Source organism: Seriola dumerili, unplaced genomic scaffold (assembly GCF_002260705.1).
Source record: "Seriola dumerili isolate Sdu_G_001 unplaced genomic scaffold, Sdu_1.0 BDQW01000362.1, whole genome shotgun sequence".
Lineage (NCBI taxonomy): Eukaryota > Metazoa > Chordata > Actinopteri > Carangiformes > Carangidae > Seriola > Seriola dumerili.
In genome coordinates, this window is record NW_019174617.1 from 42,825 (window position 1) to 58,537 (window position 15,713).

General features: G+C 39.2%; 2 protein-coding genes across 5 annotated transcripts; both read left to right on the forward strand.

Moving 5' to 3' along the window:
* The first annotated feature begins 231 nt into the window (after nt 1-231).
* On the forward strand, nt 232-10,708 carry LOC111233023 (coronin-1B-like). 4 transcript variants are annotated; one of them, XM_022760751.1, is made up of 12 exons: nt 968-1,204; nt 1,320-1,468; nt 2,765-2,970; nt 3,197-3,319; nt 4,370-4,499; nt 6,541-6,722; nt 6,848-6,967; nt 7,183-7,287; nt 7,384-7,529; nt 8,132-8,189; nt 8,713-9,051; nt 9,144-10,708. In XM_022760751.1, exons 3-12 carry the CDS (start codon nt 2,767-2,769, stop codon nt 9,264-9,266), a joined length of 1,530 nt encoding a protein of 509 aa, XP_022616472.1. In that variant the 5' UTR covers nt 968-1,204; nt 1,320-1,468; nt 2,765-2,766; the 3' UTR covers nt 9,267-10,708. The 4 variants fall into 4 exon arrangements, with proteins under 4 accessions (XP_022616474.1, XP_022616473.1, XP_022616472.1 ...); XM_022760753.1 differs by lacking the exons at nt 968-1,204; nt 1,320-1,468 and adding an exon at nt 232-355; XM_022760752.1 differs by lacking the exon at nt 1,320-1,468 and having other exon boundaries at nt 967-1,204.
* Nucleotides 10,709-12,114: 1,406 nt separating this feature from the next.
* Nucleotides 12,115-14,938, forward strand: LOC111233041 (acidic leucine-rich nuclear phosphoprotein 32-related protein 2-like). The gene is made up of 3 exons (XM_022760775.1): nt 12,115-12,310; nt 12,992-13,145; nt 13,782-14,938. Exon 3 carries the CDS (start codon nt 13,784-13,786, stop codon nt 14,438-14,440), a length of 657 nt encoding a protein of 218 aa, XP_022616496.1. The 5' UTR covers nt 12,115-12,310; nt 12,992-13,145; nt 13,782-13,783; the 3' UTR covers nt 14,441-14,938.
* The last annotated feature ends 775 nt before the right edge of the window (nt 14,939-15,713 follow it).

The window sequence follows — 15,713 nt, forward strand, 5'->3', positions numbered from 1 at the left end:
TTTTCTTTCATGACCAAATTGAATTGGGAAATGAGTAGGAATCACCTTTCTGCCAGCATCTGCATGGTGGAGCCTGAGGTGTGAAATAGGGGCAAACAAGCCGATGTTAACTCCTTCTCAGGTCAAACAAGCCGTGGTGTAGTACATGACTTGAGCGCCTGGGGTCAAATGTAGATTTTATAACTGCGACGTCGTCTGACAAAATCACCAAACACAAATGCAGCACAGGGACCCAGGCCGGACTCGAATACGAGCCACCGGGGAAAAGACTATGTTCATTAGGTAGGATAAATACCCCTAAGCCATTAGGGGGCAGGATTGCAACAGGAGGATCCAACTCTAAATTGGTGTAAAAGTACGTAAAAGTATGTTAGTATAATCGGGATTAATGCAGAAAAAATTATAGTTATATATTATATTGCAAAAGCATCATCTTATAGTGATGTATCAACGTAAAAACAAAATTTTACTGTTGTAGTTGTTTGAGGTGGAGCTAGTTTTTAAATATTTTTTATAGAACTGCAATTAATGATTCTCTCATCAGCAGATTACTGTTTCATCTCGAATTATCGATTGATTGTTTGGTTTGTAAAAGTTCTGAAAGCAGTGACAAATTTAAAATTATTAAAACCTAAAGAAATAAACTATAATTAATGCAAATGAAAGGAAAAGCAGCAAATCGTCCCATCTAAGTAGCTGGTACCATGTTTGGCATGTTTGCATTCAAAATAACGTAAAAGACTAGCAAAATCTCTGTTTTGTATGCAAAAATCTTCATCTGTAAAACTGTTCAATAATTTTAGTCGTCGCGTTTTCAAAAATTGGCATACAAATTGAAATTGTTTCACGCATGCGCACTATGGCGAAGCCGGACGGGCAAATTCATAACTGTTGCCTTTATTAGTTGCTTTGTACATTAAACTAATGTTTCAATCTCGGACAATTTTTGCAGGCGCGTCCACATCCGGTCTGGCAGACAGGAATCTGGATGTAAAAGGACGATAATGCTCTTGACTCCTGCATGTCTCTGATATATCCTGCCAGGAGCGGAAGTGTCTGGGATTCTGCTCAATCCATTTTACCAAAACAGTCGTTTGTAAAAGGAGACAGGGCGAGCACCGTCTGTATCTCTTCCCACACCATCATCGTCTACAGTCGGGCTCCATTGAATGTTGATATATCGGCACGGGACATGCTCTATGAGGTTAGGCTTTTACTACGGCGCACAGGCGTAATTACTGACAAACCAACCGGAGAATAGCTAACAATGCGACGATAATAATTCGGATGGCTCTTTATTTCTGATGGATTTGTTATAGATCTGCGCAATCGACGTGAACGCCTGCCTGGACACAGGAGAGGATTAAGTTACTGCTGCTGGCGGCGGATTATTTTATTGGCCTCCTCCTGTCACGCCCGAGTCTTTGGTGATCTTTTTTCCAATTAAGAGAGGTCGCTCAAAAGCCAGGTATGCTGTCGAAAATTATAACCCTGCCGTTTTATTGCAATGTGTTATTGTGGGATTAGCTACGCATTAACAAACGTCCTTTGTTGCTCCCGCCTAACTGGTAGTTACTCAAAAGCACATTTCATTGTATTGCGTGCAGACAACAATAAAATCCCTTAATTAAATGCTGCAAGAATGCTGTGTGGCTTTGTTGCAACAATAAAGCAGGGTGTTTAAAGCGTAATCATACAATAGGAGGATGATATTTAGAAACACATCTTAACACCTATGAAAGTGTTTCTGCTTTGACAACTGTGAAGCATTAGGTAGATGGCATATAGAGTTACTGGCTCCCCTGCCTCAGCAGCTCTGGCCGCCCAACCCCCTTCCCCTCAGTGCCACAGCATGTTTTGGTTTCAGGCGGATCATGCCCTTTTGTCCACTGAAGCCTGACTGTACTTTTCGGGACAGACTCCCAGTATGAAAGAATTTGCCTGCTGTTTTGACAGCCCTCTTTTCTCTCTCGCTGGCAGTCTAAAGATGTCGGGGACTCACTGAATCAACTGCAGAAATAGAGACTATGGTTTTAATCGGCCACTGGTGCAGACAGACATAACATAGTTCATCTATTTAACTTTTTGTGGATCTTAAACGACTATAGCCACCATTTTAACAAAGCATGTGTAGTTATTTTGTGCTAAGCATCTGGCCCATCCCACACAGACACAAAAGTAGGGCCTATATCAAGTAAAACTGGACATCTTCCAGATACACATATTCAAAACTACAAGAAAAACATCAGTTATATTGTTTTAAGTACTTATATATTCTTTCAAATTACATAATATGTAAATAAGATATCAATTTCTGTTTTTATCTTACTTAACGAAATATTGTGTGCATTACTAGTAAAAGGGAAAATAGAAAACAATACGAAACAAATTTCTTACTATTTTTTACTTCTAAGTGCTTGGAACTATGAAAGAAATGTATTATGAAGTCATCTGCAGCTCATATGTTCTGTTTTGTCTCAGGTACTTCAGTTAAAGACTGCAGATAACTATGATTTTCATTATCAATTAATCAATGAATTGTTTGAACGAAGAATCATAAGAGAACAGTGTAAAATGCCTGTCATAATTAAAAGTTGCTAGTATTGGCTTGATAATTGATTTAAATGATTAATTGTTTGTCAAAGTTGTTGCTAATTCGTTTTCTCATTGACTGATGGTTTCTGCTTCACAAAGAATCACTTTTCAGATTAATTAACTTTCTAATTAATTCACTTATGACATCTTTTTTTTTTCTCCCCTACAGATATGTCTTTCCGGCGAGGTGTGGTCAGGCAGAGCAAATTCCGCCATGTTTTTGCTCAGGCGTGGAAAGCCGAGCACTGCATCGACGATGTCAGAGTGTCCCGCGTGACGTGGGACAGTCCTCTGTGTGCCGTCAGCCCCAAATTCATCGCTGTCATCATTGAAGCTGGGGGTGGAGGCGCCTTCCTCGTTGTTCCGATCAGCAAGGTTAGACCATCCCTGCATTACATTCGGCATCAGATAAACAGTAGATCAATATTTTTAAAAGCCCCTGTCTTGTTTCCTGTCTCTTATTCTGCTACTAAAAGCATTTTATCCCTCCACGTTTAGCTAATGCATATGCAGCACGTTTAATGGACAAAGGTTATACTCCTGTAATGTTAATATTTCTCCAGCAAGAAGTCACAGTTTTATCTTTTGGTTTCTCCCACAGAGCGGCAGAATCGATCAGTCCTGTCCGACAGTGTGTGGCCATGCGGCGCCAGTACTGGACATCCAGTGGTCTCCTCATGATGACAGTATCATTGCAAGTGCCTCAGAGGACTGCACAGTAAAGGTAGCTTCACAGCCTTGAGGTACCACAGGTTACCCTGACCACAGTTGTGTAAAATCTGACAGCCATGGTAGTTAAAGAGCTGTTAAAAATCTGAGAAGATTAGAGCTACAAAACCAAAACAAAACCAAAGTGTAAAAATGACTATTTGTGGTTAACAAGGGGTTATGTGAAGGACTAGCCAGGCTGGTTATTTCCCCCTGATTCCAGTCCTCATGCTATGTTAAGATAACCATATCTTGGCTTTAGCTTCATACTTACCCTGCATTCATTTGATGTTGGAATAATCAGAAAAATTAGTTTCTGGAACAGCAACTCGTAAAGTTGGAGAAAATTTTGATACACATCTTTTTTTTTTTTTTTTTGGTGGACAGAACTTGGGTGTTAATTGATGGTGAGAAACTTTTGATTAATGCATTTCTTTTTTTCTTTTTTTTTTGCTAACATTTAATTTGTAATAAGGTATTAGGCTGTAACTGTTAGTTGCTGTCCATATAAAGTGACCTAGATTAAAGTTATTTGTTAGCAGTAACCCTGATAACAAGTAACATAAATACTAGAAACAGCTGTCAGCGAGTTGTTTTAATGCTCTGAGAAATAAAATTAGAGCACATCTTTGTAGCGTCCATGTTGTTTCCACATTCTGACATAAACGAAATGAACACACTGTAGTCAGAAGAGTGATTTTCCAACTCAGGAAATGGGACCATCTGTGGAGCATGTGAATGAAGCATGATTGCACAGACATGAGAGTCGTATCGATCTTCTCAACTAACTCTCAGCAAACAGTGAATAACTGTGTTTCCTAAAATGTCAAACCATTCCTTTAAAGCTGCGCTTGAGGTTTAAAAGAGTGGACACTCTTAGCAAGGAGAGGACTTCTTTTTAAAGTCTGTGTTTAGCTGGGGATAATGGTTTAAAATGGCAAAATTTTCTTTAGTGTTTAACAATAAATTTTGCAAGCAAATTTTATGGCATGAAAATTGTAGATATTCTTTACCAATACATGCTGCTGTACCTAAACAAATGTGTGTCGTGTCCTGTTGTGTGTAGGTGTGGCAGATCCCAGATGGGGGCCTGACAAGTCCAATGACTGAGGCCATTGTGACCCTTGAGGGCCACAGTAAAAGAGTGGGCATCCTGGCTTGGCACCCAACTGCCTTCAACATCCTCCTAACCGCAGGTAGTGTCATTTGACACATTCAGGTACCCCATACTGGTTGCAAAAAATACAACTTGGATTGTCCATGACTGCCTGAAGTATGACTGAACTGAGGTCACTTGATTAGATTACATGTGCACTGTGGAGAGCATGGCATATGTATTAAACTCTACGACTGTGTGGTTTATATTTTGTTTTACATACATTTACATAAAAACGATGACCTAAAAGGGCATGCACTAGCAAAACCAGGTGAAAGGAACAGGCATCACTAATTGAGTAGTATTTAACAGATGAAAGTCAACTTTGCAACGTTACGAATTTCCAGAAAAGTGAAAGTGATATATAGCTATCCGCTTGTCAGTAGTGAGAGTTGAGGAATGGCTCTAATCTTACTGTTTGGGTGTTCAGTGGCAGCTAGTTCAATTACTACTGCATTATACAAGCAAGGAATTGGATATCCCTCCACAGCAATTAATAGCATGCAGTGCTAGTTTAAAGGAGAATGTGTTTAACCTGAAAAATAATTACACTTTGCTGCAATGGGATTTAGCATGCAATCTGAGGTAGCCTTTTATGTACAATTTATGTTAAACCTGTGTGACATTGTGAGCTGCTGTCCTCTGTTATCGCATGAGAGTGCATATTATTTACAGCGCATCATTTTCCAACTAACTCACAAGTACAGTATGTGCTTTCTGTTCTTCAAGTAGCCACATACACATATTGTTGAAGTATAATGATGTTTTTTTTTTTTTTTACAATGTTCAAGGCCACACAACAAAACAAATCCAGAAGATAGCAACACTTAACAAAACTCGAAAAAATCAACCTCGCTTACGGACTGGCTGGACTTTCCATACAGCTGCCGTGTCGAAAACCACTCCCCATCTTAAAGCACTTTCACTTGAACAGGAGAAAACAACATTAAAGCTCCTAAAAACTTGATTTCAAATCTCAAGTATTTCCTCTATAGGGATTTAGAGAAATATATATCTTAGGTATTGATTATCAAGAGTTAAACCATCAAAAATGACCTAATCCTCATCAGGGTTGTGTGGGTGTGGTTTGGTCAGATTTGATTGACAGTAACCTGGCAATATAACCCACCAACTGTCATCACATTTTTATTTCAAATGTTGCTAATCCTGATTGGTGCACAGATATCACCTTTTTCCGACTGAGCCCCGCCCACTGACCTCTTCCAACTTCAGCAGAAACTTTTATAGGGCCTCATTGGTCATAGTAAGAAGCTGATTGAGAAAATATGTATTCAAGACTTTAACACAACTGGAAGCCAATGTCTACAAACTCCTAAAGGTAACAGCATCAGCGTGTCAGATTGAAAAAGTGAAAAATCACAGTAACAGTAGCTTGCAAGAGGAACCTGCAGATACAATCAGCTGGTGAACCAGTCGTCATCTTGCCTCATATTTGCATATAGGTACACACTTGTCACACATCAAGCCCATTCTTTCACATACAAAGAGAGAGCGAGCAGCAATTCGAAGAGCCAACACAGAACTTAACTTAAAACCCTAAGTACTCATCCTTACAGTAGAGTAAATCTATATCTCTTTCCCGGATCTCTCCACTTATGTGTCAAATGTCTCCAAATCTATAAAAAGGCCTTTAAGCTTCCTCTGTCTGCTTCTTAAGTCAATCAGACCACATTACTCTCGTCCTCAGAAACCTCCATTGACTCCCTGTGGCTGTCAGAACAATACTAATCTTATATCTTAGTGTCCTTTATGCTTAATGACCTTGCTCCGCAGTACATATCAGACAGCCGCTGTTTATAAACCCAGCAGATCAGTCAAGTCACAAGGCACCAATCTCCTTTATGCTCTTTCATTCAGCATAGCCTGCCTCCTGAACCTAGACTTACAAGCATGTAAAGCAGCGTGAACAGGCCCTTGTATGAAACAGTTCAATAAAATACAATTAAAACATAGACTTGAACTTTTAAGATGGACATTTTTCCTCTCCTATGAACTAGCCTCTTTCTCTCTCTCTCTCTCTCTCTCTCTCTCTCTCTCTCTCTCTCTCTCTCTCTCCCCAGGCTGTGATAACGTCATTTGTGTGTGGAACGTGGGGACGGGGGAGCTTGTGTACCAGCTGAGCGATGCCCATCCAGACCTGATCTACAGTGTGAGCTGGAACAAGGATGGCAGTGCTGTCTGTACTGTCTGCAAAGACAAGGCCCTGCGTGTCATTGACCCACGAAGAGGCACCGTCCTCAAGGTTATTTGAAATTTTTGGGACGCATGCAGATGCTTTCAAAGGAGGTTATAGAATTATACATCATGCACGAACACATCCTGACAATAGTGTAACCTATTACACTTGGTCTTTAATTGTTCTCCTAGGTGAGAGAGAAGGTCCATGATGGTACCAGGCCTATGAGAGCTGTGTTCCTCACAGATGGGAAGATCCTGACCACAGGCTTCAGCCGTATGAGTGAGAGACAGCTGGCATTGTGGGATACGGTAAGTCTCTCAGGTTCCAAGAATCCCGAGGAATTACATCCATAAAATTCTGCTGCACACCAATTACATTGGATGCCAATGTTCAGTCCAAGTGCAGGAAATAATATGGCCTTTATTTAGCAAGGCTGAAAGTAAAAGTTGGGCTGGACCTTGGGTGGACACTTGTAAGCAATTCTAATAAAGTATTAAATCAGTGTTGTTTTTTTTAATAACAGAAAGATCTCTCAGAGCCAATGGCTGTACAAGAAATGGATACAAGTAATGGAGTTCTTCTACCCTTTTATGACCCGGACACAAACATGGTCTACCTGTGTGGAAAGGTATGAGTTCAGGATTGTATGGCAAACACAAATTCATCTAGATGGTAATATTTAGTTTGATTTGCCATTCACATTTTGGTTTTGCTTGGTTTTCAGGGAGACTGCACCATCCGGTATTTTGAGGTGACAGACGAATCCCCGTATGTTCACTTCCTCAGCTTATACAGTAGCAAGGAGCCACAGAGAGGAGCAGGCTTTCTTAGTAAAAGAGCTGTGGATGTCAACAAGTGTGAAATTGCCAGGTAAGCACAGAATGTTTGAGCAGGTGAGACTGGTGAAATTTTATATTTTCCTCCTATCAACAAACTCAATGAACAGACTGAAACCAAATGAACAATATCACGAATGTTGCCAAATCCTGTAATCTTATTCCTCTGTGTCAGAGACTTCCACTGTTGTCCATAAACATTTAAAAACACATTATTGAGCAACACTTTTGCGCTGGGTGTCACATAACTTAATTACCATGAACAGGGGTGCTGTAGTTTACTTTTAATCAATCCAACATACAACTTTCTGCTGCCGTAAACATATTCACTAGTAGAAAAAACATGTTTTTAATCCTCATCTGAAAATAGTCCCCAACAAATACACTATTGGCTCCTGTTTGAATAACCTTTGTTAAAAACTACAGTGCCCTGTAGGAAGCTACAGAGGCTTTTTTGAAAATGAAAACTATATATTTGTGACCATATTTAAAGACTTACATCTGAGTTGAGAGCCACAGACATCTCAGGCAAGTCAGAAAGCCTTTAGAGACAGAATAACTTCAATAATAATAATAAATTCATGGGGAAGCACAGACTTAACCTTTTAACGAGGTTTCTAATTTCCTGCTCTGTAGGTTCTACAAACTGCATGAAAGGAAAGTGGAACCCATCTCAATGACTGTACCACGGAAGGTAAGCCATTAACAACTTAAAGGAGCTATTGGTAAGTTTTGATATTGCTACATAGCCAGCATTAGCATTAATAGCTGTGTACTAACAGTCTAGAAGAAATGTTGTTCAGCATCAAACTTCATCATCACCAAGAGCTGTCTCCAGTGGTGGAAAGCAACGCCAATGTTAATTCTTGTCTCTATCATGTCTTTTATCCTGCTGAGGTTAGCACACTAACAAGCTAGCCCTGGTCACTTTTTGATAGCGACTTACTGTAGCCTCCAATCTGCCCTGAAGAAATAATGCTGCTCAGAGGGTGTATTATAACCTCTTGTCAATGCAACAATGGCTGAAGCTCTTGTCAAGCGACAATCATCACCAACTGCTCCCGGCAAGGCAAATAGCCCCTCTAAAGAATGACTAATTTGTATACTTACTATTCAAAAGTAAAAATATAAGCGCTCTGCATACATGGGAAATCTATCCATAATTTATCAATAAAAACACTTAACTTATTCACCTCATCTCTATCCTGCCTCCCCAGTCAGATCTGTTCCAGGGAGACCTTTACCCGGACACAGCCAGCTTGGAGCCGGCTCTCCTGGCTGATGAATGGATCGCAGGGCAGGATGCACCACCACTGTTGGTCTCCCTGAGCGGTGGGTACACGGCCCCTCCTTCCAAGCATAGAGACACCCTCAGAAGCAAGCCAAAGCTTGTCTCGCAGGACTCTGGGACAGGGGCCACCCCAACTTCAGCAGGCAACGTAGCGGCTCCAACATCCACACCTACCTCTGCCGCCAAGGAGACAGAAGAAGAGGGGCCACAGCCACGAGTAGCCACAAGAGAGACAGATGGAAATACTGAGAGGCCGAAGAGAGAGGTGAGTCCATAGAATGAGACATATTGACCATAATAAAATTTTCCATGCTCAAAGTCATTTTTTGACTTGTTGCCTCTGCTTTCTCCTTTCAGGATGACGTGTTGAACGAGTTGTTAGCAGAAATGAAGGCTTTGCGCGCCGTCGTACTTGCTCAGAGCCAGAGAATCGAGTTGCTGGAGAGGCAGCTGGCTCGGATTGAAGACGGGGACGTATGAGGAAGCAGGAGACTCACTACATTCGGAGGGCATTCTTACTAAATCCATAGACCATAGCCTTACTAGAATCAACAAGTATCTTAAGCTGTGTGAGTGGGAGAATGTAGTGTAGGGTAGCAACTAATGGTTTATTGCAGTGGCTTACAACCAGATCAACAAGATGAAAACAAGGTCACAATTTGTTTCTGCCATTGCTTTCCAGATTGTGGTTGAGAACGGGGTGTCATCTGCATACAGTGAAATTTAATAATGAAGTAATGTTTGGTTTTACTTATGAAGGGGTATTGTAGCAGCTATTTGGTGGTGCATATAGTGCAGCTTTGAGCTTTGCAAAATCCATGTGTTAATTTTGAAGGGCTTTGAAGGAGTTACAGTGGCACCGTTGCCTCAAATTAATGCACAAAGTAGGAACAAACAGCGTTATATTAAAGCTATTGAAGGTTGACATTCTACAGCAAAGCAATTAAGTACCTCTACTATGATTGTTTCACTCACAAATGTAAGCATTGGGGCTATTTAATCAGGTAGTTAAAGCTGCTAAACTGTGATGTCATTTCAGACCCCCAGTTGTTAGCTCATCGTGTGACTTGTGCTTTGTTTTACTACTTCATTATAGGACGCTGTGTGTAAGGTTAACGGTAGGAAAATCTTCTGGTACAAGAAACATGAGCTTGACAAAGAGAATTGTGTGAATGATAGCTGATGAGAGTGTAACAAAATATTTATGTGTATCGTAATTCTGTGTAGTCTTTGCAGTCAATGAAAAGGTAACACTTGTGATTTTGTACCTCATGTCAGGTTTTCTGTAACATCGTGAGGTGAGATATTTGTCCACATTATCATTAAGATATAAATACGCAGAATACTTGCCTCTTTACCTTCTTTTGACGTGTGGCTGCAGTACTGTGTGCCCCCTAAAGAACCAGGATCTATGCTGAGTATTTTGAAGAGCAGTAAATTTTTCACCTTTGAGTCATCACTTGTCCTGAGTCACACGGGGCTAGGCTGTACTATATATAGCACATACAAATATAACCTTAACATTTTTGGTGCAATCTCACTAAAACACATTGAGCATATTCAAATCATCAGTTAACAAGTGTTTGCAGCCACAATAAAGAGGAAGTTACAGTGAAATGTTGAACATTTTCTACGGTTTGCAATTGCATTTGTATTGGTGTTAAAAGACGGAAAGCTCTTTCTGATTTTTTTTTTTAATTCTAGTTTTGTGTTTTTTGCTACTAGAGGCAATTATTTGTCACCTGTCCATCAGTCAATTATTGTGCAACAATGGTACATTCCACATCAAGCTAATCCCTTTATTACTTTAATTGTAATTTATATTTCTTTATGCACTGACCTCTTAACACTAAATGTAAAAGCAGTAGCATTTTAAATGAGACTACATTGTGAAAGCTCAATAAACATTCGTTCTTCCTTTGTATTAATTGAATGGCTTTTTATTTACACTAAGAAATGTTCTGTTCATTATCATTTGGTTGTGGTATCTGTGGTAATTTCTAGGTCTAGTTATGTTTGAATAGTGTATACAGTATTTTGAGTGTGTTGACTGCGTGCCAACAAGCATTTGCTGCTGCAATAGACATACAGTATGCACACACAAAAACACAATGTTGTCATGGAACACCCTTGAGATTTCTCCCATTATGTATTTGTTATTCTTTGTAAATATTGTTAAGATGCCTTGTATGTAATTGGGTTTCACAAGTGACCAGTTGAACTGACTGGGAAAGTGAAAAGGGGGTCTCAGATGACAGTCCATGACATGTCAGAAACTACAATAAAGTGGAGCTGTCTATAGATTACAGTGAGAATAAAAAGTCATGAAACAGTTTCTGAAGTCTTGGAATTGACTGTATGAACATGAAGGAACATTTTGTGAATTGATGGATTAGAATCACAAATTCATAGATTGATTTTTTTTTTTTTTTTCTTTTTGGAAAAGACAAGAAAAAAACACAATCAATGATATATGACACTGTCTAAGTCAGCAGACACAAAAAGTACACCAGATAAGGTGAAAAGAAAATATATATATTTTTAAACTTAACACCATCTTAATTGGGATTAAAACTGAAATATTTGATGACAAATTAACACTGCTAAAACTAGAAACTCGTGTGTATGTCCTTCACTGGGAGATACAGTGTAAAGCTACAGTGCAGATGATCTTTTTTGGGTGTAGAGGCTGTGGCTGGCCATTGAAGCATAAACAGGATGTGGCTGACTCGATTCACATTCAGAAAGCGTGTGCTGCTTTTGAATTTGGAGCATTATTTTGTTAGGTTTAAATCTTACAGGTGTGGTGTGTACTGATAATCCCAATATTTTTTGCATGAATCAAAGAATTACCTGGACCGATGCCTTCATTCGGTGTGTATATCAAAAGTACATGACTTCAGCAGTCAAAGTTAAAATTTTCAATGGTACATTTTTTCTACAAACTGTGGCACCATCACCCTCACTTCTGCTGCTTTTAAGGAGCTAGTATTACAACCTGCTGGTTGAAATGTGCCACAGGAAGCAAATATACTGTATTGTCTACACATCCAGTGGGTTAATTCGAGTCAGTAACGAATATGTTGGCCTGTGTTCTTAAAATATGTTGCATAATGCAGAACTTGCACCTGTGTTTCAGATTCAAAGTAAAAAATCTACTTTGCAGTGAAAAAAAATTCAAATATATATATCTTCCTCTTTCCACAATTAAGCGTACATTTTCTTCACTCTGCTTTTTACCACACCCCATTTGATTTTGTCTTTAATCTGCGTTCTCACCCCCACAAGCCCCCTCCCTCCACAAAGAGTTTCAGCTATAGCTTTTCATCACCACATGCCATGCACCAGCCTCTCTCTCGTTTTCTATCTCCTCCTCACACATATACACACACACACACACACACACGCGCGCGCTATGACACACTATTCAAAAGTACCGTAAATGTCACCAGTCAGTCCATTTATAGTCTTCGTGTTTTGGCACTGTCTGGCTCCACAAACGTTTTCTCCTGCTCAAAACTTTGGTGAGTTTTTCACAGTTTCTTTTACTGCTTTTTAATATTTGATATTATTTGATATTTTGCTGCACACATTTTTGTCTTTTCTAATCGAAATACCTCATGTTTTTTCTGCCTGTCTCTAACATTATAGGTCCATACCTATGACCTCAATATTTCAGATTTTAAATACATGAACCATTATTTAACGCCATACATGTGTGTTGGTTTTATAATTACAGTATTTCAGACATTAATGTACTACTTACGTCAGTTACCCTTATACCAGCTTTAATTGAACATTTAATGCACTTACTTCATTTCTAATTAGTATTTTAAAACTTATTGTTGCATTACATAATGTCTGAGTTTAGTATGCTCAGTAATGACTAGAAAAGTTTCCTCCCACGTCAAACTGACGGCTGCAGTTTAATAGTCATTTTGACAGGAAACCAGCAATGCTGTGAGCGGTCTGCTAGCTTCCTGTCATTCCAGCATAGACAATTTCATACTCATATAAGATAAAAGCAATACAGACTTCCTGTTGTATCTCCAGCGTACCTAGCCTGCATATTCTAATTTTATCTAGATGATACTCTATTATAGTGGCATTACTCTAATTTAATGTGATGTTAAGTAATCTAAAGGTTTAGCTGGAAGCACCATGCACTGTCACTTACTTTAGTTATTTACTGTTTTTTTTTCTAGATTCTGGAGTTAAATTTACCAATGGATCTCCCTCTCATGAAAACTTCACAACTGCTTTGAAAACACAAGGAGTTTTACAAACTGCCACAATCAGCCTGTAACTGTGACACCAAGCCAGTTGGATTTTTCTACGCATTAGGAATTTTCTAAAGAGGTACAGCACATTTCTGCATCTAATCTGACTCAGTTTTGTGGGATTTGCAGCTTGATACGACTGAGAGGATTTCTGGTTCTCAGACTTGCAGAGAAGAGGCAGTGTTTAGCATCTGTTTCAACCTGCATTTAGACACAGAATACTTGAAATTTAGCTTTTACGTGTTTGCACATCCAGCAAGCAAGACTATGACAAACCACACCCATGTGACACCCAAGTACAAGCTATAACAAACCATAAAAAACTATTTCAATATCCAAATGTCTTCTGTTTTAGGAGAATTGTCCATTTTGGGAAATATTCTTATTTGATTTTAGAGTTAGACGCCACCTGGCTCTGTCTGAAGGTAACAAAATCTGACTACCAGCAACTGCGTTTCCCACAGTTTCTATGTTTCATGCTTGGCTAAGCTGACTGCCTGCTGGCCCCTTCTACATATTTACTGCACGGATGTGAAATACTATTGATTTTTTTCATCTAACGCTCAGAAAGAAAGCAAATCAGTGAAGTTCCCAAAATGTCAAACTATCCCTTTATGACACAATCCTACAAAAACAAAAACATTCACTGAAGTTAATAAATGACACAGTCCAATGTGTGACATGCTAACTCACTGAACCTTTTCCTTCACTCCAGGCATGGGTGACTCTGATAATCCAAAATCAACTACAACTATCATCATTCTTTCCATCAGCCTATTTTGCCTGATTGCATTGCTGATCTTCTTGTACAAGAAGTTGAACAGGGAGGCTAATGGAGAATACACCATCCAGCGCATGGTGTACAAGGAAGGAGGGGTCAGGGACCGGGTGAGGGGTGCAGCATTAACTCTGGAGACACATCTCGGAGTCCAGCTGTGGCCTCGCAATGATACAGATGAGGATGGAGAGGAAATGCAGGTCCAAGTCCAAGATGAGGAGGAACAGCTGGAGGAGGGTGGTAGCCAGGAAAGTTACAGTGAGGGGGACGACAATGAGGAAGAGGATGGGGGGGGTGATAATGCCCCGCTGTGTGATAAGACAAAGGGAAAAGGAGATGGCACTTCAGATGAGAAGACAAGCTTGGATGATTCGGAGGCAGGGGAGCAAACTGTGCTAACGGACCAGTCAGAGGCAAAGGAAGAGACGAACGAGAAAAGGGAGGAAAAGGAGGAGAAAGTGGGAGAAGGGGAAGGTAAAGGGGAAGCAAGTGGAGGGGCTGGATTATTGATAGACTTCAAGCAGTTCTCTGGAAGTGCCATTTGGTCTGAAGAAGAGGGAGGTGGGGGTACAGACAAGGATGTGACTGTGCTGTGAGTACAGAATAAGAAAATATGAAATACAAAGAAGGCTTAGGAAATTGTCTTAAGCCGTCTGTCAGGGATACAATTTTGGTGTTGAAATGCTGAATCATTTACATTACTATTTTTCCAGAAACAGCCAAATTTAAATACTGAGTCTAAAAATACTAAGCCTATAAAACACCCTTCATATGTTTTTAATTACAGACTGTAAACTAAAGAAAACGTAGAAAAACCAAAGAGGGTGGTAGCTGTGATCCTGGTCTTAATTCTACATCCTGTTGAGGTGTCATGATAAATAGCTGACTGATGAATGACGCTGTTAGAAATATGCAGGGGTACACTGGATTTTGAATGTTTGTATAAGACTTTACGTTTTGTTATGCAAAACTGACTTAGTCAGTTAAGAAATTTGACTTTGTATTACTGTGTCAGCCTATTGTATGCTGTATTGTATGCTGAGTGTAGCTTATGTTTTTTATTGCTTTAAAAGTTTTTTTTTTAATTTGCATTGAAAATAAAAAAATAAACAAAAACTGATTTTAATGTGTTCTTATACTTTTAGTTAAAATTAGAAACAATTAGTCATTTAATCGATTAGTCATTCGACAGAAAATTAAGAGGAAACTACTTTGATAACTGATTAATCAAGTAATTTTTTAAGCAAAGAATACAAAATTCAAATGGTTTCAGCCTCCCAAATGTGAACTGATGTGATAGTAAAGTCAATATTTGTGGGGTTTTGGACTATTGGTCTGACAAAGCAAGTAATTTTGAAAATGTCCCCTTGGACTCTGGGAACATAGGACATTTTTCTAGATTTTTCTCTACATATTATAGACTAAATGATCAATTGAGAAATGCTATCACTAATAAAAATAATGGTTACTTGCAGCTCTAGCCGTATTACTGTAGGTAAGAGTCAAACCTAATGTGCTGCAAAAATGGGTTGTTGCATTTATGAAAAGTGCAACACTCATCATATGTTGAATGCTCCAAAACTAAAACATTATATCGTTACTGTTTAAAGATATAATGATTATCACTTACAACAGTGTCACTGTGAACTCAGAGCCACAGACATACACTTAAAAAATTGTGCATAGCATGGCCAAGCTGACTTAATTCCCTGTTAAATGTACAGTGGTGGAAGAGGTAGGAAAGTTTACCAGCAAAAGTACAAAAGTAGTATTATTAGCATAATGTAGTTGAAGTACCAAAAGTAAAGGTAGGCCTACAAATTGGACAGAGTAGCCCATTTGACTTTATGCTTTAATATAATGATGCAT

Coding starts and splice junctions, on each gene's coding strand:
- LOC111233023 (XM_022760753.1), top strand. CDS start 2,767: ATGTCTTTCCGGCGAGGTGTGGTCAGGCAGAGCAAATTCCGCCATGTT. Junction 7,530..8,131: donor AACAAGTGTGAAATTGCCAG/GTAAGCACAGAA, acceptor CCTGCTCTGTAG/GTTCTACAAACTGCATGAAA. Junction 8,190..8,712: donor CAATGACTGTACCACGGAAG/GTAAGCCATTAA, acceptor CTGCCTCCCCAG/TCAGATCTGTTCCAGGGAGA.
- LOC111233041 (XM_022760775.1), top strand. CDS start 13,784: ATGGGTGACTCTGATAATCCAAAATCAACTACAACTATCATCATTCTT.